The 22,815-nt window shown below is 39.1% G+C and overlaps 2 protein-coding genes across 3 annotated transcripts in view; one reads left to right on the forward strand and one right to left on the reverse strand.

Annotated features, from left to right (window-relative positions):
* adam10a (ADAM metallopeptidase domain 10a) overlaps positions 1-18,318 on the forward strand; it is a 106,093-nt gene extending 87,775 nt beyond the window's left edge. The window contains exons 9-16 of the mRNA XM_052040526.1: positions 633-796; positions 5,788-5,971; positions 6,325-6,475; positions 7,473-7,656; positions 8,552-8,654; positions 11,454-11,674; positions 14,390-14,516; positions 16,406-18,318. Of these exons, the coding sequence (XP_051896486.1) occupies positions 633-796; positions 5,788-5,971; positions 6,325-6,475; positions 7,473-7,656; positions 8,552-8,654; positions 11,454-11,674; positions 14,390-14,516; positions 16,406-16,509 (1,238 nt within the window). The 3' untranslated portion in view covers positions 16,510-18,318. The remainder of the gene's footprint in view (positions 1-632; positions 797-5,787; positions 5,972-6,324; positions 6,476-7,472; positions 7,657-8,551; positions 8,655-11,453; positions 11,675-14,389; positions 14,517-16,405) is intronic.
* A 3,269-nt stretch (positions 18,319-21,587) lies between these two features.
* lipca (lipase, hepatic a) overlaps positions 21,588-22,815 on the reverse strand; it is a 52,841-nt gene continuing 51,613 nt past the window's right edge. For both annotated transcript variants that reach the window (XM_052040557.1, XM_052040556.1), the window contains exon 9: positions 21,588-21,857. In XM_052040557.1, coding sequence (XP_051896517.1) covers positions 21,746-21,857 — 112 coding nt within the window. In that variant the 3' untranslated portion in view covers positions 21,588-21,745. The remainder of the gene's footprint in view (positions 21,858-22,815) is intronic.

The raw sequence follows: 22,815 nt of genomic DNA on the forward strand, positions 1-22,815 counted from the left end.
CTACACCAGCCCTATAGAAATTGGACAACTGTACTGAGGTTTTATAAAACCTGTGGTAGAGTAATGAAAAATTTAAGTGAAAGCTGAATGTTTATAGCCCCATTAAAATGAGCCATGTACATGCACATAAGGGAAAAGTGTGTAACAGAATATATGGCAGTGCATTGAACTACGACTATATATATCTTTCCTGAGCTGTAATACCTCTGATACATTTATTGTTTAATAATTTACATTTAGTAGCAGTTATTTTCTTGAAGGAATTAGATTTTAAGTGAAGGGGGGTTAATATAAATATTTTTTTAAAAAGATCTAGTTTCCTTTTAACTTTTTGGTTATTGAGAGTTTATGGTAAATAGAAAAACAGAGTATGCTGCATTAACAAGCAAGGTAATTAGATTCCTGCTGTCAATACGTGCACTTGTATGTAATGGGATGTATTCCTTCAAATTGTTCAGACATCTTCATCCTGCAGAGTTCCTGTCCTTGTAGTGTAGTCATCCTGACAACAACAATCTCAAAATTGTGTTTCCACAGTTGAGGACATGTGCAGCTTCAGAAACATACTGTGCTTTTAATAGATTAAGTCATCCATTTAACCAATACATTTATATTTTTTTTCAACAAAATAGGAAACTCTGGGGGGATTTGTGAGAAAAACAAGCTTTATTCTGATGGCAAGAAGAAGTCGCTCAACACTGGAATTATCACTGTCCAAAACTATGGTTCTCATGTCCCCCCTAAGGTCTCACACATCACTTTTGCTCATGAAATAGGCCACAACTTTGGTTCTCCTGTAAGTATTACATCTAACATGACTCAAATTTGGTTACTAAATCATTCTTAAAATGTTGCTACTGTTTATTTCCAATGTCGTTTTCAACTTAAATCAAGTATTACTTCTGGAAATTAATTCAAATTGCATTATTTTGAATCAATGTTGAAATGTTGGAAGTTAACACAAACTCTGCCATTATGAAGTATTTATATTGGTAAGCCTTTTAATTAACAAAAAATTATACAATATTAAAATGCATCAATTAAAACAAGAGAAAAAACTAGAAATCTGGACTAAGATCAACTAAATGTTGGAAGCGCTCTGCAGGTTGGACAGCTTCCATGGAGAGGAATGTAATGGTTAACATTGACATGGGCCTGAAACATGCTGGCAAACCACCTGCAAAGTGCTCCTTATGGGTCAGGACGTTCCGTATGCTCATACCTCTGCATTGTAGTGCTGAGGTATGGAAAGGACCAGAGATCAGATACCATCGCACCTGATGTCTGGCTCAGATCCTGGACTCACCAGTGTGTTAAGGGGCAGTTCCTAATTAACCTGAACTGAATGACCAGATATAGGAATCTGGGCCCTCTGCTTTAAGCCACCAAAGGATTGGTAACCTATATGAAGAAAGATAGGCGAAGGTAAGTGGTTTGTTTTTTTTTGATTAGTGTCAATGCTTTCAATTAACTTGCACTAGATGTTTTAATTAAAGCATGATTTTTTAATTACTTATTTAAACGTTCAGTTTAATTTAATCTTTTAACATCTTCCTCAGGATGATCACAATCTGTCAGAGGCCATCAGGACAGTTTGGGGTGGAGCCTCAGGATCTACCACCTGAGGCCTAGTTACTACCAGTGACCCGCTCAGCCTTGCAGGATGGCAGTGGGGGTGTACTTGAGGCTTTGGTCACATCAAGTACCATCGGCCCATTGTGTCAGAACCAAAGTCAACATCTGCAGTGTTTTGTGGAAATGTGATCCTCCTCCTCCTCTTCCAATGGGATAGGTCTCAGGATGAGAACTTCCTGTGATCAGTTAAGCAGATCACAGTTACTCCAGAAGTTTTAAAGTGAAATGCGTATAAAAGACTAGTTTACTTGTAGCTTGTCCATGTGTCTGCAGTGTACGAAAAGTGCACCTTGTGTTTTGTCTATTTGATCCTTTGAAATAAGCTAGTTGTACTAGTTGTTATTGTGTGTATTGCATATAAAGATAAGTACACTAACAGTAAGTTTGGTGTGGCATTCACTTAGTAGTCTGTGCACTTGCACTGGAGTGTTGGTAAACATCATCTGGTCCTCCAGAGATCCCTCCTGTGGTGTCTGTTAGGTGGACTTATGCCTGATGCTTCCTGGGAAACAGGATCATGTATCCATTCCCTCCCTAATTACCCGGAGTGGGAACAAGGCTGAGCTCTGAGTTACAGGTATGATGTTTGGAAGTGCTCTCTGTCTTGCTGTTTTCAGACAAAGCAACAGAACATCTCCAAAAGTAAAGAGCAGTGGCAGTTGGTCACCAGTATGAGTTTTCCCTGTGGGAGTTGAGAGGTGATTTACACAGATCAAAAGGATGAAGTTTGAGAAAATGAGGGAAGATCTCAGCAAGCTTTTCCCACCTTACTACATCCAAGTTTGCTTGAAGTTCTGGGGCTATGATTTAGGTGGCCACTCTTGGTAGTCCAGACTGCAAATTCTTTTCCCTGAAAAACATTTGTGAACCTGATGAATTTTTCTGACAATCAAGTTGTTTCCTGGCTACAGTTATGGAAACTAATTTTTTTTTAAATCCTCTGGTTGCTGTGATGGGAATAGAACTCGGTAGCCCAGGCTCCCCTGTGCTCATCCTGTAAACTCACCACTGTTAGTATATATTCAATGTTTTGAATTATATTTACTGTTATAGCTGAATATGGCAGCAAGTTTGCCTGCAACAGGTCCCTGCCAATAATTGTGGGTTTGCTGACCAATTAATCTGATTTGGTAATGCAGTTAAGAGGGGAATGTCTGCCAGGTCATGGTGAGATGTTCCCCTCTCCAGAAAGAAAAGTTCAGATTTCTTCTGCATCCATCTGAAAGACGGCACTTCCTGAGCATTCTAATGGAGTGTTGACTGTATGGTGCAGGAATCTACAAATGTTTGGCATGAGTCTGCATCCATCGGAAGAGTTGTTGAAGGAAATGGGTGATTTTTTTTTTACAGACATTCATTTGCCAAAGGAGCAATGTGATGGCATTGCAGCTAGCTGGAGGAGAGAACATTGAGAGTTACAATGCACAAATTCATAGAATCATAGAACAGTACAGCATGATACAGGCCTTTCAGCCCACAATGTTGTGCCGGCCTTTAAACCTCGCCTAAGACTATCTAACCTCTACCTCCTCCATACGCTTATCTAGCAATCTCTTGAATTTGACCAATGTACCTATCCCCACCACCACCCCAGGCAGTGCATTCCATGCCCCAACCATACTCTGGGTAAAAAACCTTCCTCTGATATCTCCCTTGAACTTCCCTCCCATTACTTTAAAGCCATGCCCTCTTGTACTGAGCATTGGTGCCCTGGGAAAGAGGCGCTGGCTGTCTATCTATTCCTCTTAATATTTTGTACACCTCTATCATGTCTCCTCTCATCCTCCTTCTCTCCAAAGAGTAAAGCCCTAGCTCCCTTAGTCCCTCCTCATAATGCATACTCTCCAATCCAGGCAGCATCCTGGTAAATCTCCTCTGCACCCTTTCCAATGCTTCCGCATCGTTCCTATCAATGAGGTGACCAGAACTGGACACAGTACTCCAAGTGTGGTCTAACCAGAGTTTTGTAGAGCTGCATCATTACCTCGCGGCTCCTAAACTTGATCCCACGACTTATGAATGCTAACATCCCATAAGCTTTCTTAACTACCCTATCCACCTATGTGGCAACTTTCAGTGATCTGTGGATATGAACCCCCAGATCCCTCTGCTCCTCCACACTCCCCAGAATCCTGCCATTAACTTTGTACTCTGCCTTGGAGTTTGTCCTTCCAAAGTGTACCACCTCACACTTCTCCGGATTGAACTCCATCTGCCACTTCTCAGCCCAGCTCTGCATCCTATCAATGTCCCTCTGCAATCTTCGACAATCCTCCACACTATCCACAACAGCACCAACCTTTGTGTTGTCTGCAAACTTGCTAACCCACCCTTCTACCCCCTCATCCAAGTCATTAATAAAAATCACAAAAAGTAGAGGTCCCAGAACCAATCCTTGTGGGATACCGCTAGTCACAGCCCTTCAATCTGAATGCACTCCCTCCACCACAACCCTCTGCTTTCTACAGGCAAGCCAATTCTGAATCCACACTGCCAAGCCTCCCTGGATCCCTTGGCCTCTGACCTTCTGAAGAAGCCTACCATGTGGAACCTTGTCAAATGCCTTAGTAAAATCTGTGTAGACCACATCTACTGCACTACCCTCATCAATATGCTGTCAGGCTTGTGAGACATGATTTGCCCTTCACAAAGCCATGCTGGCTGTCCCTGATCAGACCATGATTCTCTAAATGCCCATAGATCCTATCTCTAAGAATCCTTTCCAACAGCTTGCCCACCACATACATAAGGCTCACTGGTCTATAATTCCCTCAACTATCCCTACTACCTTTTTTGAATAAGGGGACGACATTTGCCACCCTCCAATCCTCCAGTACCAATCCTCGGTACAACGAGGACTCAGAGATCCTAGCCAACAGTTCAGCAATCTCCTCCCTCACCTCGCTGAGCAGTCTGGAGAATATTCCATCAGGCCCTGGGGACTTATCTGTCCTAATATTTTCTTACAGCTCCGACACATCCTCTCTCTTGATATCAACATGCTTGAGAACATTACCCTTACCAACACTGTCCTCAACATCATCACGGCCCGTCTCCTTGGTGAATACTGAAGAGAAGTATTCATTGAGGACCTCACCCATTTCCACAGCTTCCAGGCACATCTTCCCACCTTTGTCTCTATTCGGTCCTACCTTTACTCTCGTCATCCTTCTGCTCTTCACATAAGTGAAAAATGCCTTGGAGTTTTCCTTAACTGTACTCGCCAAGGTCTTTTCATGTCCTCTTCTTGCTCTTCTCAGCCCCTTCATAAGTTCCTTCCTTGCTACCCTATATTCCTCATGAGCCCTGTCTGATCCTTGCTACCTACACTTTATATATGCTGCCTTCTTCCTCCTAACTAGATGTTCCACCTCTCTTGTTACCCTACCATTCCTTCTCTGCCTCACCGTGACAAATTTATCCCTAACATCCTGCAAGAGATCCCTGAACAACGACCGCATCTCCATAGTACATTTCCCTTCAAAAATGTCATCCCAATTTACACTCGCAAGTTCTAGCCTTATAGCCTCATAATTTGCCTTTCCCCAATTAAATATCTTTCTGTCCTCTTTGCTCCTATCCTTGTCCGTGACAATGCTAAAGGTTATGGAGCAGTGGTCACTGTCCCCCAAATGCTCACCCACCTGACCCGATTCATTACCTAATAGTAGATCTAATATGGCATTCCCTCTAGTCAGCCTGTCAACATACTGTGACAGGAATCCATCCTGGACACACTTAACAAACTCTGCCCCGTCTAAACCTTTGGTACTAAGCAGGTGCCAATCAATATTTGGGCAGTTGAAGTCTCCCATGATAACAACCCTGTTATTCTTGCACCTTTCCAAAATCTGCCTCCCAATCTGCTCCTCAGTATCCTTGCTGCTACCAGGGGGCCTATAGAACACTCCCAAGTTGTTAGTTTGATTTCACAATGCTATACAACAATCTGGAAAAATACATTTCGAGGGAAAAAGTATGCGTGAGCTTTTTATCCTGGGGTATTGCATCAGGGTGCTCACTGTTGGACCTTGACCATTTGTTACATTTATCACAGTGTGCATGAGTGCCTTGTGACACAAAGACCAACACTTGTGATTACATTACAAGCTGTGAATAATATTCAGCATACTATTCTATTTATCTTCCCAGCATGATTCTGGCAGTGAATGTACCCCAGGAGAATCTAAGTCTGGGGAGCTGAAAGAGAGAGGCAATTATATTATGTATGCACGAGCTACATCTGGTGATAAGCAGAACAACAATAAATTCTCTATCTGTAGTATCAAAAACATCAGCCAGGTCCTTGACAAGAAGAAAAACCTCTGTTTTGTTGGTAAGTATAAAAACAGCAGCTTTACAAAATTGGTAAATTATACTTTTTTAAGTCATTTACTACTGTAATTCTGTACCAGGAAACAAGATATTAATTAACTTCAGATCACTTTGTAGGAAGCTAACTAAAAATGTTTTTTTTTAAATATTCTATTTAAGCTTGGTAATTTGGTGCCTCTAGTTAATTAAGCATTGCCATTTTCATGGGTAACATAGTACAGGTTTTTCTGTTCATTTGTGCTTCAATAAATAGAAATTTAAATTTAGCATCATTCAGCATCCCAGTTGTTTAAATGCTATATTCAAGCACTGAATTATGATATAAATGCAGAAAATTAATTTTATTTTTTTAAGAATCTGGAAAACCAATCTGTGGCAATGGTTTAGTTGAAGTGGGAGAGCAGTGTGATTGTGGTTACAGTGACCAGTGCAATGACGATTGCTGCTACAATGCAAATGAAGCAGAGGACAAGAAATGCAAGCTTAAACCAAACAAACAATGCAGGTGAGCACAACATTTAAAGTGCTGGTGACTGTGTGTTGAATCACTTTTCTTTTTCCCGGTCAAGACTGCATTGAAAGGCAGGACATTAGTCTTTATATATAGATCCTAGTGGAACTTGTACTCATTGCATTGCAGTAGATTCTACAATTACATGTTTCTGTGATGTACCAAATCTGCATGTGGAAAATTTAAGAAAGGGGAAGTTGATCCTAGGTGACCAGTTTTTTTATCATTACATAGTGTCAGGATGTTATCAGGGGCATGAGAAATAGTACCTTGAGTAACTGAACCTGGTGGTGTGTTGAGTTCAAAATTTCAGGCTTTTCTGACTTGCAATTCTAATGTTAGTTTTTAATTACTTCAAAAGAAATTTGGCGTGATGTTAAATAGAATAGTGCTTTTTCTGCTTTTATTCTAACTTCAAGTATTGTATTGGTGGAATTAATTTTGAAGAATGAATCCTAAATGAGAACATTCTTACAGTTGTGTTGAAATATTAATGAACTTGAGTATATGACATCTTCAGTTGAGTAAAGAAAGGGAAGCCATTCCCATTAGCAGAGAGGATCCAGGACCAGAGGGAATGGATTTATAGTGCAGTATATCCAGGATTGATTTCTTTTATACTCAATGTATAGTTATGATCTGGAATGCATTTCCTGAAAAATTAGAGGATGCAGATTCATTTGTGGCTTTCAGAAAGGAAACTGGATAAATACTTGAAGGATAGATAAAGTGTAAGACTGTGGGACTGGGAGCCAGGACTGGGACTGACTGTATTGCTCCTTGTAGAACTGGCACAGACTGGAAGAGTCCAGGGCCAGCCAGCTGTGCTGCAATCACTTCATAAACATTGTTTTAACTCTGTACTTCGGAGGATGTGGCAAAAGCTAGTGAGGAAACAAACACAATGATGACAGTTTTTTGATTTTCGTGATTTTTTTCTAGAAACAAGTAAGGTGTAAGTATTCATTTGTCTGCTGGCTGTTTGTTTTAGCCCAAGTCAAGGACCATGTTGTACCAAGACGTGTAATTTTAAGACTGCTGCTGAAAAATGCCGTAATGAGTCAGATTGTGCAAAGGAAGGGAAGTGTAATGGTGCAATGGCTTCATGTCCGACATCTGATCCCAAAGCCAACTTTACCCTCTGTAATATGAAAACCCAAGTATGCATCAATGGGGTAAGTGTTTGCACGGGTTATTTCGTCTGGGAGCATGTGGAGCTTAGCCTGGTATTTAAATAGTATTTAACTTGGACACGGTAAACAAATGAAAAGATGATCATCGTACTGCACCGAAATGGGTCCATGCCGACCAAGATGCCCATCCAAGCTAGTCCCATTTGCCAGCATTTGGCCCATATCCCTCTCAACCTTTCCTATCCATGTAGCTGTCCAACTGCCTTTAAAAGTTGTTGTTGTACCTGCCTCAACCTCTGGCCCCCTCATGTTCCTATTAAATTCCTCCCCCCCAAGCCCCCCCGCCCCCCCCCCCCCCACCCCTCAAACCTATGCCCTCTGGTCCTTGATTCCCCAGCCCTGGGATAAAGACTCAGTGCATTCACCCTATCTATGCTCCTCATGATTTTACACACCTCATGATGTTAAGCTCTATGTATATAATTAGAATGATTCTTACAATTTGCTTATGTTTTCTAAGCTATTTGTATCTTGAATGGATCCAAAAATACTTGAATATTTGAATGTTCTCAGGCATTTGGTGCCCAAATCTGGCTGCAACTGTTGATCACTTCAGTCTACAAACTAAACTTTTTCATACTTGCTCCATATTTTATTGGGAATAAACTGCTTAGCATCACTTAATCTTTTTTAATGTTGAATTAATATCAAAAATCAAAACGTATCTTTCTTAAATGAAGTGATCTGTAGATTTGTAGTAGTTAATTTTAAAATGATTCATTTTGTATTCACTTCTAAAATCACTTCCTCTTGTAAAACTTAGTGCATGTAGAATCAAAGGATTATTCTTCTGTGGTTGGATCCATTTGCTCTTTTTGGAGTCGCTGTTATAGTCATAAATTTCAATCCACTGAAGGTTTAATATTTTTTCCACAAGCAATGCTCTGGATCAATCTGTGAGAAGTACCAGCTCATGGAATGCACCTGTACGAACAAGGACGATGAGTCAGAATTGTGCCACGTTTGCTGTATGGAGAAACGTAAGTGCTGTGTGATATTGAATGGAGCAAAAGTTTTCACATTCTCCCTGTAATCCTGTCGGTTACCTTGCACATCCCAAAGATGTGCTGGCTGAGGGGTTAATTGGCCACTGTAAATTACCCCTGGTGTAGGTATGTGTTGGAATGTGGAGGGAGTTGATGCGAATGTGAGAGAATAAAATGGATTTGATTAAGGTTAGTGTATAACTGGATGCTTAATGGTTGGAGTAGATGGTGAGCCAAGGAGCCTGGGTGAAATGGGAGTCACTTGGAATGCATTTGTTATTTCTAAATTGAGCATTCATGAAGGTGTTGTTGGCCATTGGCTGCAGACGTGTATTCTAAAACTTTCTATGTAACCTCCTGGCCTGGAAAGTCCTTCACCATGGCTGTCTAACCAATGGACCAATTTTTGTGAAGAGTTAAAGGACATGTTGGGAGTGGTATCGGTGCACTTAATGAAGTGCAAAGCTGCAGCATAGGACTGCATGTGCGCTAAACAACAAATGCAGCATGCAGTGGACAGCTAACTGATCCCATCAACAAAGGGTCAAATCAACTGTCTGCAGCACTTTCCACACAGCTGACAGGAGGCTCTAAGTATGTCCCCATCCTCCATAATGGCAGAGCTCAGCACGAGTGCCAAAGATGAGTGAAACACTTAACCCTCTTGGGCATAAATGCCTAGTGGACAATCAATTTCTCTTTCCTCCAGAGGTTCCTATCATCACAGAAGCCAGTTTGGTTCGCTCTGTTTAATGTTGTGAAAGAAGTGAGAGCGTTGGGTACTACAGAGGTATGGGGTCAGATGGGATCCAGCTGTACTCATGAACTAGCCTGGTCTCCAGTCAAGCTGTTCCAATAGTTGTGATGCATTTAGCTATGGACTGCGGGGGGAAAAATTGGCTGTATCTACCTTATCCATACAAAGCAAGGCAAATCAAATTCATCCTGACATTCTGCACTCTGAAATCTGATGGAAGGTTTGATGCCAATGCTATCAAGTGGATTTTGCCTATAACCTGAAAACCCAGGCTGCATGTGGATTTTGTGAGGACCACTTAGCCTTGGATAAAATGTTTGAATAACAGGGTTGGCTCTTGACCTCAAAACAGCAGCAGACTCAGTGCAACATTAGAGATCCCTGCTTAACCTGAGGTCAGGCAGAATTTAAGGATAGCATATCAATTGGTTGACAAGGGCCAGGAGTATGGCTGTTTTTATTATATTGTTATTTGTAGGTAAATTTCAACTTTTCATCTTCAACTCCTCAAAAACAAATGAAGTAGCCCATGCCTGTAAGCAACAAAGCCTGGACAACACTTTGGAATGGGTGGATGAGTGGCAAGTAATACTTGTGCCAGCCAGTGACAGGCAATAGCAATCTCAAACAAGAAAGCACAGCCACCTCCCCTTGCCGTTCATAGGCATTTGAATTGTTGAGTCCTCCGTAATCACCGTTCTGGGGGATCACCACTGAAGCTTGTCTGGACCAGCCACGTAAGCACTGCAGCTACCGTAGCAACTGAGGCTGGATGTCCTTCAGCAAGTGACTGTGCTCTTGATTTTCCCCATCGGCAAGATACCGGTCAAAAGCAATTGGTTCTGTTGCTGCTTCAATGGCCCTGTCTGGGCCAGGAAAACCTGTTGGGCAACCCATCGAGCATCCTAAGTATTCATTCACTTATTCCACGGGTCAACCTTGGCTGAATTGTACACCATCAACACAATGCACTGCAGTTGCTCACCATTGCTACTTTGACAGCACTTAAAATTGACTATCAAGATGAGCAAGGACAGTGGATGTGTTAGAAGCTCTGTGTGTTCCCCAAGTGGGACATAATCCAGCTTTGGAGATGTGTTGCTTTGTCTTTGTCATTGGGTCAGAATCTGGAACTCCCTATGCAAGAGCCTAGGTGGAGTACCTTCGCCAGAAAGATTGCAGTGGTTCAAGGACACTGCTAGCTATCACCTTGAAAGGAATTGGTGATTGACAATAAGTAGTGGGCTGTCCAGTGAAGCTCACAATCCATTAATACATTTTTGCAGAATTGAGGAGGAAATGCCAATTTTGAGGCAGTGTTGGACCAAGCTTGATTTCAGCTAACATATTGTATCATTCACTTACTAGTTCAATGAAAATAGTTAATAGTGAAGAGTTCCACTCCCACCCCACCAGTAAGTCAGCAGCTTTGCAGTTCTAAAGGTCACTTGGTTAATTCTTTGTATGGCGTTTAAGCTTAATTAACTAGCAGACCTTAACTGACCGGTGATCCCTTATGAAGGAAGAGAAGATAGATACCACGATGGAGCGATCCCTGTTGAAAAGCTTGCATGTAGTTATGTTCAATGATGCTCTTCTGTGACGTCCAACTTTGTCAAATAATCTGCCAGCATTTGCTGGGCTGGCACATGGAGGAAGTATCTGTGGGTTAAGTCCTCGCTTCCAGCAATTTGCCTCATTTTCAGTGAGGAGGAGGGGCATGAATGATTTAACATATAGCGATATGGCATAACTTTGCAAGTGAATGTTAATAATTTTTCACTGTGCAGAATATGAAGCCTTTTAAGTAAAGGCTTCCTGCATTCTGCATTGCAGTGCATATTATTGATAGCATTAACTGTACCTGTTTTGATTTGATACTTCACTGATCCGAAACATTTTTGTGGCTGAAGCAGCTTTGCTTCTGTAGCTGTAGAACTGTAGGGGCTACAGTTGGTCAACACTGTAGAAGTAGAATATCTGCTTGAATGGTTTCTGATCTCTTGCAAGGCTTCATCTTAATGTTCCTCTTACAGATAATCCATCAACATGTGCAAGTACTGGATCAGAGAAATGGCAGAAATACTTTAATCACACTACCATCTCACTACAGCCTGGCTCGCCCTGCAATGATTTCAAAGGCTACTGTGATGTCTTTAATAGATGTAGACTTGTGGATGCAGATGGTCCATTGGCCAGACTAAAGAAAGCAATCTTCAATCCAGAGCTTTATGAAAATATTGCAGAATGGATTGTGGTGAGTACAGTGTAGCTATTTTTGAAATAAGGAAACATAGTTGGCAATTGTACTTTGAGGCTCAATTTTATTTCTGAATTGATCTTGACATTAAAAGAAATGCCTTGTGTTTGCTTCCTGAAGTTATTAAATAAAGTTGACACTGTGTTAGGAAAAAAAGCAGCTGCCTATGAAATTGCTTTAAAGAACACATGGCTGCACGCAGCTTGATTTCTTTTTTCCACATGTTCCAGTTTAAGATGTTAGTGTAGGCTTTGAGTGCGTCTTCACTGCCTAAATCAGAACGTGATGAACAGTGCACTCTTTTGGTGTTTTCCCTCTGTTTGGTTGAACCTATGACACACAGCTCTTCCAGTGGGGAGTAAAACTTGGGATGATTTCTGGGGAAATGCAAAAATACTGGGATTATCTAAATGATAGCAAAAGATTTAATTCCATTTTAGGCTGGAGGAAAGATTGAAGAAGAAGCGTTGAAGAATAACCTTCATAGTCTGTACTTGTAAAGAAGCTGAATGAAGAAGAAATATTCATGTATAGTCATATCATTTGCCATTTGCTCTTGCTTACCCTTCTGGCTTGCATTGATTTAAAAACTTATGAGAACATTTTCTTTTCCAATGTGATGGGGTGGCAAAGGAACAAAAGTAACTTCAAGGTGATGTTGTATTCATAAAATGATTACAGCTGATAGATGTCAAATCAGAGTATCCATGAAATGTGCCAGTGCACTTGCGTTCCTTTCTTGTCAAACACTCATTATGTTTGGCAGAAGTAGTGACTCCGATTTTTTTGACACGCATTCAACCATCTGCATGTATTTGAAAGTCCTCAGAGTAAAGAGCTATACAGCACAGAAACAGACCCTTCGGCTCAACTCGTCCATGTCAACCAAGATGTCTGTCTGAGCTAGTCCCATTTGCCTACATTTGGCCCACATCTCTCTAGGCCTTTTCTATCCATGAACCTGTCCAAATGTCTTTTAAACACTGTAATTGTACCCGCCCTACCATTTCCTCTGGCACCTGATTCCACAACCCTCTGTGTGGGGGAAGATGTTGCCCCTCAGGTCCCTTTAACTTTTCCCCCCTCACCTTAAATCTATACCCTCTGGTTTTAGACTTCCCTATCCTGGGAAAAAAGACTGTGGCCATCCACTTTATTTACTCCCCTCATGATTTTATATACCTCTATAAAGTCACCCCTCAGCCTTTGTTCCATGGAAAAAATCCCAGCCTATTGAGCCTCTCCTTATAACTCAAGCCATCCAGTCCCAGTAACATCCTTGTGAATCTTTTCTGCTTCCTTTCCAGCTTAATGACATCCTTCCTGTAGCCAGGGGACTGGAACTGCACACAATACGCCAAGTATGGTTTCACCAATGACTTGTACAGTTGTAACGTGACATCCTGACTCCTACATTCAGTACCCTGACTGATAAATGCCACTTTTGCCACCCTGTTGACTTGTGTTGCCACTTTTGGGGAACTATATACCTGTATCACTAGGTCTCTCTATCTTACAACACTCTCCAGGGCCCTACCATTTAGTGTGCAAGTCCTGCCCATGTTTAACTTACCAAAATGCAACACCTTGCACTTGTCCAAGTTAAATCCTGTTTGCCAAAGACCTTGCTGAACCTTGGAGGTTTCTAAAGTTATTAGAGTCAAAGGGTAGGTAGTCAGAGTCCTTTACCTGGGGTGGGGACTCTGAAACTGGAGGATACAGATTTAAGTTAAATTTCATATGTCATTCCTTGGCCCACTTCCCCAGTCCCTGTTGTAATCTAAGATAACCACCTTCACTTCTTTGCTAAATGCTTTCTTTGTGACTTTTCCGAGGCTGGTGACTCAGTTCCTCCCCTCCTCTGTAACCACCACGTGTTTATAAAATGTTCGTTCACAGGTTGCTTCAGTTTTGCAATTCCCCCTCTTTCAATTATGCCACCATTAGCAACTTTTTTTTAAACCTGCTAATACTCTAAACTCCAGAAGTCTTTCTCTAAACCTGCATTTTTAATGAAGTTAATTGAAAACACACGGGTGTCTAGGAATGATAAAATGTCAATCATTTTGCTTCCATTTAGGGGGCAGGGGGGCAAAAAGCTTGCCTCTTAAAATTAAATTGCCCTTTGCCACAATTAATCTACAGATCTAGAATCTCCATTGGAGTTTTGGATCTCAATTCTGAACTATAAGTAAAGATTACATGAACGTGAGGCATGATCTAAGCATGGTTACAAATGGTCTGTTTTAGCTGAGAGAGCTTAATTAGTTTTTAATTTCTGTGTAGCCCCACTATCTCTTGTCACATTTTTTCCCTCGCATCAGGACCACCATAACCAGAGGGCAGAAATCCAGCAAGGATCAGGGGCAACTGTGGTCTGGGTAGAAATATTCATTGCTTTCATTTCTGGTGCCAAACTGAGTAGAAAGCTTCAGCCACCGTACTTAGAAAAGCTTTTCCTTGTGAATGAAACTGGGGGGGGGTGGTCAACCAGATCATAAAAGTTTTGGAGCATTTTATATCAGTGATGTTTTTAATCTGAGTGCTTAGTCATGTATTATACAGTTTTATTGTCATTAGCCTTTAAGTTTGTCCTTTCTGCTATTTTCATCAGTAAAATGTGATGTGATCCCCTTGTCTTCTAGTTAATAAAAGGATTTGTATGTGCTTAATATGATCCCAGTACTGGAGAAATTCTGATTTTTATTCTAGGCTCACTGGTGGGCAGTGCTGCTCATGGGAATTGCTCTCATTATGCTGATGGCTGGATTTATTAAAATTTGTAGTGTGCATACTCCAAGCAGTAATCCCAAACTGCCTCCTCCCAAACCACTTCCAGGTAAGTATACACATTTTAAGTTGTGTGAGAGCAGATTTATTTAGTCGAGTGGTTTTTCCAAATCTTGCACTTGGTTGATGTACAGAGAATTGAAACCAGCCTCCTGTTGATATTTCCATTCAACAAAAGTGTTAGCCGTAAAAGAGAAGATTATCTGCACCATCCATCACCTAGGCCAAGATAAATCTCTCTCATTTTTCTGCATCTGTTTTTTAACATATCCCAAGAGACCAGCAAATTCCTTTCTACCAAGTCAACAGACAGCGATGCACTTTTGGTGAAGTTAAACTGCAATTTTTTGTGAAACCAAATTTATTTAGAAGTTACTGACTTGTAATCTTATCCTTCAGTTACTTAACCATATTTGTTTAGAATATAAGCTCGAGCTTTTTTAAAATGCTTGTTAAGCAATTTGTGCTATACAGTTATATGCACTAATTAGAGCAACTGTTGAATGTGTTGTTAATTATTGTTTTTATTCAATGCTTTTCATTCTGCCTCCCAATGAGATCCCTACCAGCTTCTCCGTGACTGCTTTCCGCACTGGTATGTAAATGGCCTACAGGAGCTGAGCTTCTGTGTAAAGGTGGGATTGATCCCACTAGGTCTTCCATCAGAATAACGATGGAGCAAACTGCTGCTCATAAGTGTTCATTCTAGGGCTGACTGAGAGCAAACCAAAATCTCTTAGAGGACAAATGGCCTCAAACGTCCGCCAAAATAAAGATGCAAACTCTGACTTCCTTAAATGGAAATAGTTTGCTACGATATTATGTATTTCATTAAACCTAGAGTTTTATCATCTAAATAGTTCCTTTGCTATACATCCTTGCTTTATCAATATTATTGAAGGATACTTGCATAATATTTACCAAACATGCTTCGTGTTAACCAGAAGTATAATTGATTGTGAACTTCAGTTTCTGATTCTTTAGACTACTGAAATTCTGTAGACTTCACCGCTTTCTTTCTCACTGTGATATCAAAGAACCCCTTTCCTGTTTAGATAGCTGTGCACTATAGCAGCGCTTCACAACAAAAGCCAAATGCTAACTAAATTGAACTACACCAGATTTAATTTTTTCAGTATTGTGGAATATTACCCTGTGGTGTTCTTGAATTTTAATTTTAGTTAATCACTGAATTCCCTATTCTGATATATTTGGCATCTTCACTACAGAATTTCAGTTTAAAAAAAATCAGAAATGTTCTTCCACATTAGTTTTATTATTCGTGTAAATTCTGGAGAAATTTGTATTTTGTTTACATGATGGAGGTTCTGTCAGTCCATTGATTCGAGTTGGTCTGGTAACCTGAACACAAAATTTATTATCTTCATTTTATTAATCCTATACCAGTACACCATTATTAAATTGATACTAGTAACATCTCGTCTTACATTGTGTTAGCTTGTATCTCTTTCTCTGAGCACTTTATTTGCATTCCATAGAGTTCAAGATGGGTCATCAAGTATTAACATATTCTTAATGATATAGTAAGCTTTAATTAAAGTTAAATAGAGTTTAGAATTTAAATATTTGGGAATCCAATACATTTGTATTTCATTATTGAGGTTTTAAAAGAGTAAGTATAACGAGGACCTGAGAGTGAATTATATGGCTATGATCCTATCTTCATAATCCAGTTGATATTGTAAATATCTGATTTGTGATTTTAGTGCAAGTTTTTAGCCCCCTGATTAATGTGCATTGTATGGAATATTAAATTTGTAATTGTTTGTTTCCACTTCTGGGGATTCAGGGGCCATGTGCATTGTGGCATTTCTTGAGCCAGATATTCCACATTCTGTCCGTTGTAGCTCTTCAGTGTATTTGCTCAGTGCTACCAATGCTGTAGAATGCCTGAAATACTTTTTTTTTCTCCTGCAGGCACATTAAAGAGAAGACGACAACAGCAACAGCAGCAGCAGGCAATGCAACAGTCACGCCAGAGACCCAGAGAGAACTATCAGATGGGCCAAATGAGACGCTAACCTGAAGCATTTGCCTTGGATCTTCCTAGTGCCTACAGCAGGAAATTTCGCTCCAAAGAAAACCTGTTCCTGTCATTGTCTCAAATCTGATAGAAAGTTTTTAGGTTCTAATATTAGAGGGAATTGGATTACTTATGATGGATGCAGCCTCCAATTTAAAATGGAGAAAATTAAATCCTCAGTGTCCCTTCTAATCCAGTCTTAATGATCAGATCATGTTTTGGATTTTATTAAATCATGCTTGGAAAGAGATTTTGTTGATGAGGCATCAAAGTTACCTGAGATTATTCTGCACTTGGCCATTTGTGATCTTTCTCATTGCACAGTCCTGCGATTATAGGTAATGCTGTTATTGCTGCCAATTTCAAGCTTTTATGTATAATAACTCAGCAATTTAGAAACTTATTTGATAAATTAACAGATCGTTTTTCCAAACATTGGCTTGTACTACTTACTCATACACATACATCTTCCTGAAGATGTATGCGAGAAACTTGTTATAAGCTTTGCTGTAATGCATACATTTCTGCTGTTTAAAATAACAAATAATTACTGTTTAATTGCCATACTCAGGATAATGTAGGACATGAATAATCTAAAAGACCTTTCTATTGATAGCAGCTGTGAGACAGTAAAACCATGAAATTTGGCTTTAAATTTACAATCTTTATTGCCTCCATTATGTCGTCTGATACCAGGTGTGGACAGCTCTTGAGATGTCCAGGTATAGAATGAATGCTCTGGATTGGGGATGTTATAGTCATAATTCATATGTTTAATAAATTATGGTTAAGTTAGTGTAAATGTTTGACAATATTTGATTTAATTTTAGGGACTAAATCAGCTAGCGTGTTCTGAATTTTGCTGAAAATTGGTGCAGATTTGTCTGAATAACATTTTCAGCTTTTGCTTTACAAAGTGTGGAAAGAATTGTGACAAATCATTTTTATATTTTGGAATTTGTGTTAAAATTTGGGATTATATTTTTTTTAAATGCATACTTCTGTGAATTCTGCTAATTACAAGGGCGACCACTGAACAGCAGGTGCTCCTCTTTTACAAAGAGCAGTAGCTCTTTCGAGGGAGTTTAGATATTTCTATTTACTCAGAATTGAACTGAACTGCAAATTATAAATTCAACAAAAAGTGTTTACTTGGATGTATTCAAAAATAATTGGATGTCTGGCAGACAGGCCAAACTCTAAAATAGCATGATCTATTTTCTTTTAAATAGTAAAAACTTGTACAGTAGTCAAGAACATTTTTCAAATACAACTTTTTGTACATGATTTAGAAAAGAATTTTGTATTGGAAACCCAACAATTAATGTGCGATTCTGCGGAATCCTGAGCGATCTTAACAGTTGGAAATGTTTCTTTTTACTTTGGAATCATCATTTTACATTGTGTGGGCTGAAAGTGGGTTTGTTTCAAACAATGGTGGGGCTTTACAAAAAGCACATTTAAATAAAAATCTAGAGTATTAGACATTTCATTGTAATATTTTTTGTGTATTATCCTGTGGTAGGACGTAGGCAGGACTTTACTGCTGAGTCCTTTTTACTTTGGTTTAAAACCTTCAGGAGATGAGCACTGAACATACATTTCAAGATTAGTCCTGATGGGAATTCAAAATCCTTGAAGATAAACAATACTACTGTCATATTTTATTGCCCACTGTGTTTTATACAGTATCTTTTTGTTCACTGAGCAAATTTTTACTAAAAGTTGCTGAAAGTATTGTGCAAAGACATGTAAGTTTTTGAAGTACTTGAAATGCATTAATAAAGAATAGACTCAAGCAACCAAATGAATGTCTTATTGAAATTAATCTTAATTGCAAAACTTAAAGAAGTGTCATTCCATGATGTATAGGGACTTTTACAGCATTAGTGATGAAAATAAGTATTAATGGAGATTTTATATATATTTAAATACTGTGAAGTGAATCCTTGTTTATCCAAGACTTAAGTTGATATTTCAGATAGTATCAGTAGAATATTATTAAAAATTTGGGTTACCTCAGATGTTGCAATGTGTATCCAGTTAATGTATTTGGGCACTTTGGCATTTTGATCAAAGATTTTGAAACAGAAGGTGCCCTTTTATCCTGAATATTCTGTAGACAATCCAATTTCTAATTACTATGTTGCAAAAAGCATTTCCTTTGAATGAAGTATCAAACAAAAGGGTCCCCAAAATCTGGCATTAGTTCTTTAAAATGCTACTCTTTCCTGCCATAACTTCCAATGGACTTGCATAAAAGGTGTGCTTCCTGTTAAATGACTGGGAAATTGGCAGCTGAATAAATTTTGGTCCTAACTAAGATCCCTTTTTGAATTTTCTTCCTCCCTCACCACCGTGCCCTCTCAGAAGGTTGTGTATGTTGGGGAATTGTAGATGTTTATTTATTACCAGCAGGTTTTCTGTCACATTTTTCTACACGTACTTGCAGATCCCTCATGAAGATCACAGTAGTGTTTTTAACCTGGCACTTTCAGCTGATTGTGGATCAAACTTTAGACGACAATAGAGGGAAGCAATACTTATGGTTGCAGGCACTAAATAAAATCTGCCTTCAAAAACTGTGTGGAAGTGCCAATAACTGATTATAATTTCCTTAAGTTTGGTTTTTAAACTAAGACAGAAATGGCTGCCATCTATATACATATTTCTAGGTGCACTTACAATCAACATTGCACTGCAACAGAAGGATGAGTGCACATTAGACGGTGCGTTCAAACCGCACCTTAGCTGCATTTCACCCACATAATGTTATAGCATAGTCCACAAATTTTCAATTTCTATTTCACTTCTATCTTACTGATCTCTGGTCCCTGCATGAAGTCAAAGGAATGAAGTTGTATTCAACTGGGTTAGATTTGGAGTGTAGAATTTGTATCATCTGTTGGAGATGGGCAGATGTCTGCCTTTGACCTATTGTTTTCAGTGTGAACAAAGCACTTAGCCTATTGTTAATGTAACGAGACATCTGTTACTGCAGACTCTTCAGATGCTATGAACATAAACCCGTGCTGCTACTCCAGACCTGGCTCTGTCAGAGTGGTTTCTATCTTTACAGATGCAGAGGAGTGAAAACAATGTGTGGATTGTGAAACATTTAATTTTAACATTTTCCTTCAGCTGTTTTAAAAATGTTAATAAGTGTCTGCATCAGGACTCTGATGGGGAAACTTAATTTTTCAGACTGAGGAGAGCTGGTGACATTTATCCAAGCCAAAGCTATGGTCCTTTCACCCCCAAATTAATATGGAATCTTGGACAGATTTATCTCCACTAAAAGATATGGAGGGGCAAAAAGTGCCAGCAAGAGGCAACGGCTTATCATCTAGTAGATTTTAATTAAGGAGTTCAATAAGAAGCAGTGAGAAGCACTGGCTGCCTTTTTAATCCTGTTCTATATTAGTTATTGATGCCATTGGTGTGGTTCTGGGTCACAGCACATCCGTGAGAGACTTGAAAGCTATTACCATGGTTGAAATGTGATCCCATCAATCTTACTGTCACAACAAGAGAAGGAATAAAGTCTAGTGAGTTGCCTGGAGCAAAGCGATTTTGGATGTACATCAAATGCAGTCAAATTTCCCATTAAGCCTCGTGTTCTCTTGATTGGAAGCTGTTCAAGTTAAGCATCCAACCGAATCAGAGGTTTTAAATTCTACAGATGTCTGGAATATGACAAGTTTTGTGTTAATACAGTAAATTATCTAAGGTTTAAAAGTGTGAACTTCTAACAAGAGGATATACTGTATGCTTATTAAATTCTTTTAACCAAATTATTGCCACATCCACTGACTTCTAATTGTACGCCTGCCTTGTGACAGTTTAGGAAAAAACTGCATACTATTCTTCTGGCATACTTAACATAGCAAACCTATGCTTGCGATTTCTGCCACAAATTTGAACAGTGAACAGTAAACAGTAAGAGGTAATCATTTAGAAATAAAAGGCATAAGAGTTAAGATTCATTATGGTGATGAGGCACATCGATCACATTAACATTTTTTGTTTTGCCCAAGTAAAATATGAATGTTCCTTTAAGATTATATTGTAATTATAAAAAAATATAACTATATGTATGCTTGACTGCAGAAACCTTTAGCTACTTTTGCCACAATTTTCAATGTAGAACTATTTTTTTGGTTTTCATTTTATGCTAATTAATTTATGCTAATTACTTGTCTCCAGATTAGATGTACCATTACAATCCCAGGTAGACAATTTCCATGTCAATGTAGTATATGGGTTAGTGCACCTTTAAGAACTGTGTGTACCATGTGGTTTGACTTTTAATACATTGTGCTAACCAGCCCTTAGTTGAGAATTTACTGCCTTCAATAAAGGTTGTTCTGTGGTAGCTTTACCTCTTATCTGATCCGAGCAGCAGCACCAAAGAGCCTATGGACACCACAGCCATGCTCTTGGTATCACAAGACAAAGGAGCAGAAGTAAGCCACTTGGCCCATCGAGTCTGCTCCGCTACTTCTCCATGAGCTGAACTATTTTCCCATCTAGCCCCAATTCCCGGCCTTTTCCCCATGTCCCTTGATACCCTGACTAATTAGATACCTATCAATCTCCTCCTTAAACACCCCCAATGATTGGGCCTCCACAGCTGTATGTGGCAACGAATTCCATAAATCCACAACCCTCCGGCTAAAGAAATTTCTCCTTATCTCTGTTCTAAATGGGTACCCTCTAGTTCTAAGACTGTGCCCTCTTGTCCTGGACTCACTCACCCACCCACTCTATCCACATCCTCTGTAATTTTGTTTTTGAAAACAAAGTTCTCAAACTTTCATATGCCAGACTTGCATTCTTGCATAATAATTCGAAACTTATTTTGTCCCTTCTTCATCTCTTCGTGGAGATGAAATCTTTCATACTGCCATATTAATTGTTGAAATTTGGTGGATGTAAGTATATTTGTTCATTATAACCCCCTTTAGACAATGAGACTTCTGTTATTTCTCAGTATACAGTAACTTCTAGAAATGTTGTACCAAGTTATTTCCACTTTGTATTTATTGCTCCAAATAATTACTTTTAATCCATGTGTATCGAATTAAATTCCTTTATTGTAGTTGTGGTTAATATATTTACACTTTCTTTTGATGATAAAGTGTATGAGTCATCAGCCAGAGTATGTTTCTGAATTTTGAATGAATTCTGTGCACTGTTAATCTTGGTTTCAGTCTGCCTTAGTTGGTCTGTGTTTACTTCAGTCTTCTGTGGCGCCGTCTTGTGTTACCTATACATCTAACAAACGTTTTCTCTTGGGCTGGTTGAAGATACATGTTGACGGTGTTTAGGGAACAGAAGGTTACTCTGGAAAGAATTTTTAAAAAATTAAGTTAATTTGTGTTCAACCTCAGCCACCCGCTAGCAATGACATAATGGGATTTGTCACCTGTGATCATAACCTGACTTGAATAGTTTGTGAACTACTTGGCTGTTGAGATTGGCTACCTGACAACCGTGTCCCTCTCCATAGTGCTAATAATTTTACATTGTTAATCAAGAAAGTACAGTCCACAGAAAACTGATTTTAAAAAATGATGGAAAATTATTTAACATTAAAAAATGTCTGTAAATATGTGTAAATTGTTAATCAAGAAAGTACAGTCCACAGAAAACTGATTTTAAAAAATGATGGAAAATTATTTAACATTAAAAAATGTCTGTAAATATGTGTAAAAATGATTCATTTATTAGTAAGACTCTAATCTGCATGTTCACTAACCCAAAATAGATACTTAAGTCATCCTTCACAAAGCCAAACAGGCACCATTTTTCACAAGCTTTCAGCAAGTAACAGGCTCATTTTTAGAGTGTTTGGATTTCGTAAGGTGTCATTAAATGCCACACTGTTGGTTAGCAATGTGACACGTTAAAGGGAAATATAGACACCAGTACAAATTCAAATCATGATTGCCCTGATTTATGCTGAATTATTCTTGGTGTTTAATGTAAATATTTAGAAAATTGATTGGACTACTGTTGAAAGATGTGTGTGAATAATGGGTTATGTCAATAAAAATCCCTTTGTCAATGAACCAGTGTGAATAATAGGCCAACATGTTCAGTGCATGGAATATAAATAAGCAGGAATGTGAACAGCAAGTCTAATCTTTAATATAATCTTCTAAAGGACCTGTTGTAAACTTGGGGAAAGAAAGGTAAGGTTTCCTACTGGCCCAAGGAATGCACGTTTTATGCAGGGTATTACGTCTTCTCCAGGTTACAGCAGGGTTCCATTCCTGTGGACTGTTTGTAACCCAAAACG

Source organism: Pristis pectinata, chromosome 28 (assembly GCF_009764475.1).
Source record: "Pristis pectinata isolate sPriPec2 chromosome 28, sPriPec2.1.pri, whole genome shotgun sequence".
In the NCBI taxonomy this organism is placed as follows: Eukaryota; Metazoa; Chordata; class Chondrichthyes; order Rhinopristiformes; family Pristidae; genus Pristis; species Pristis pectinata.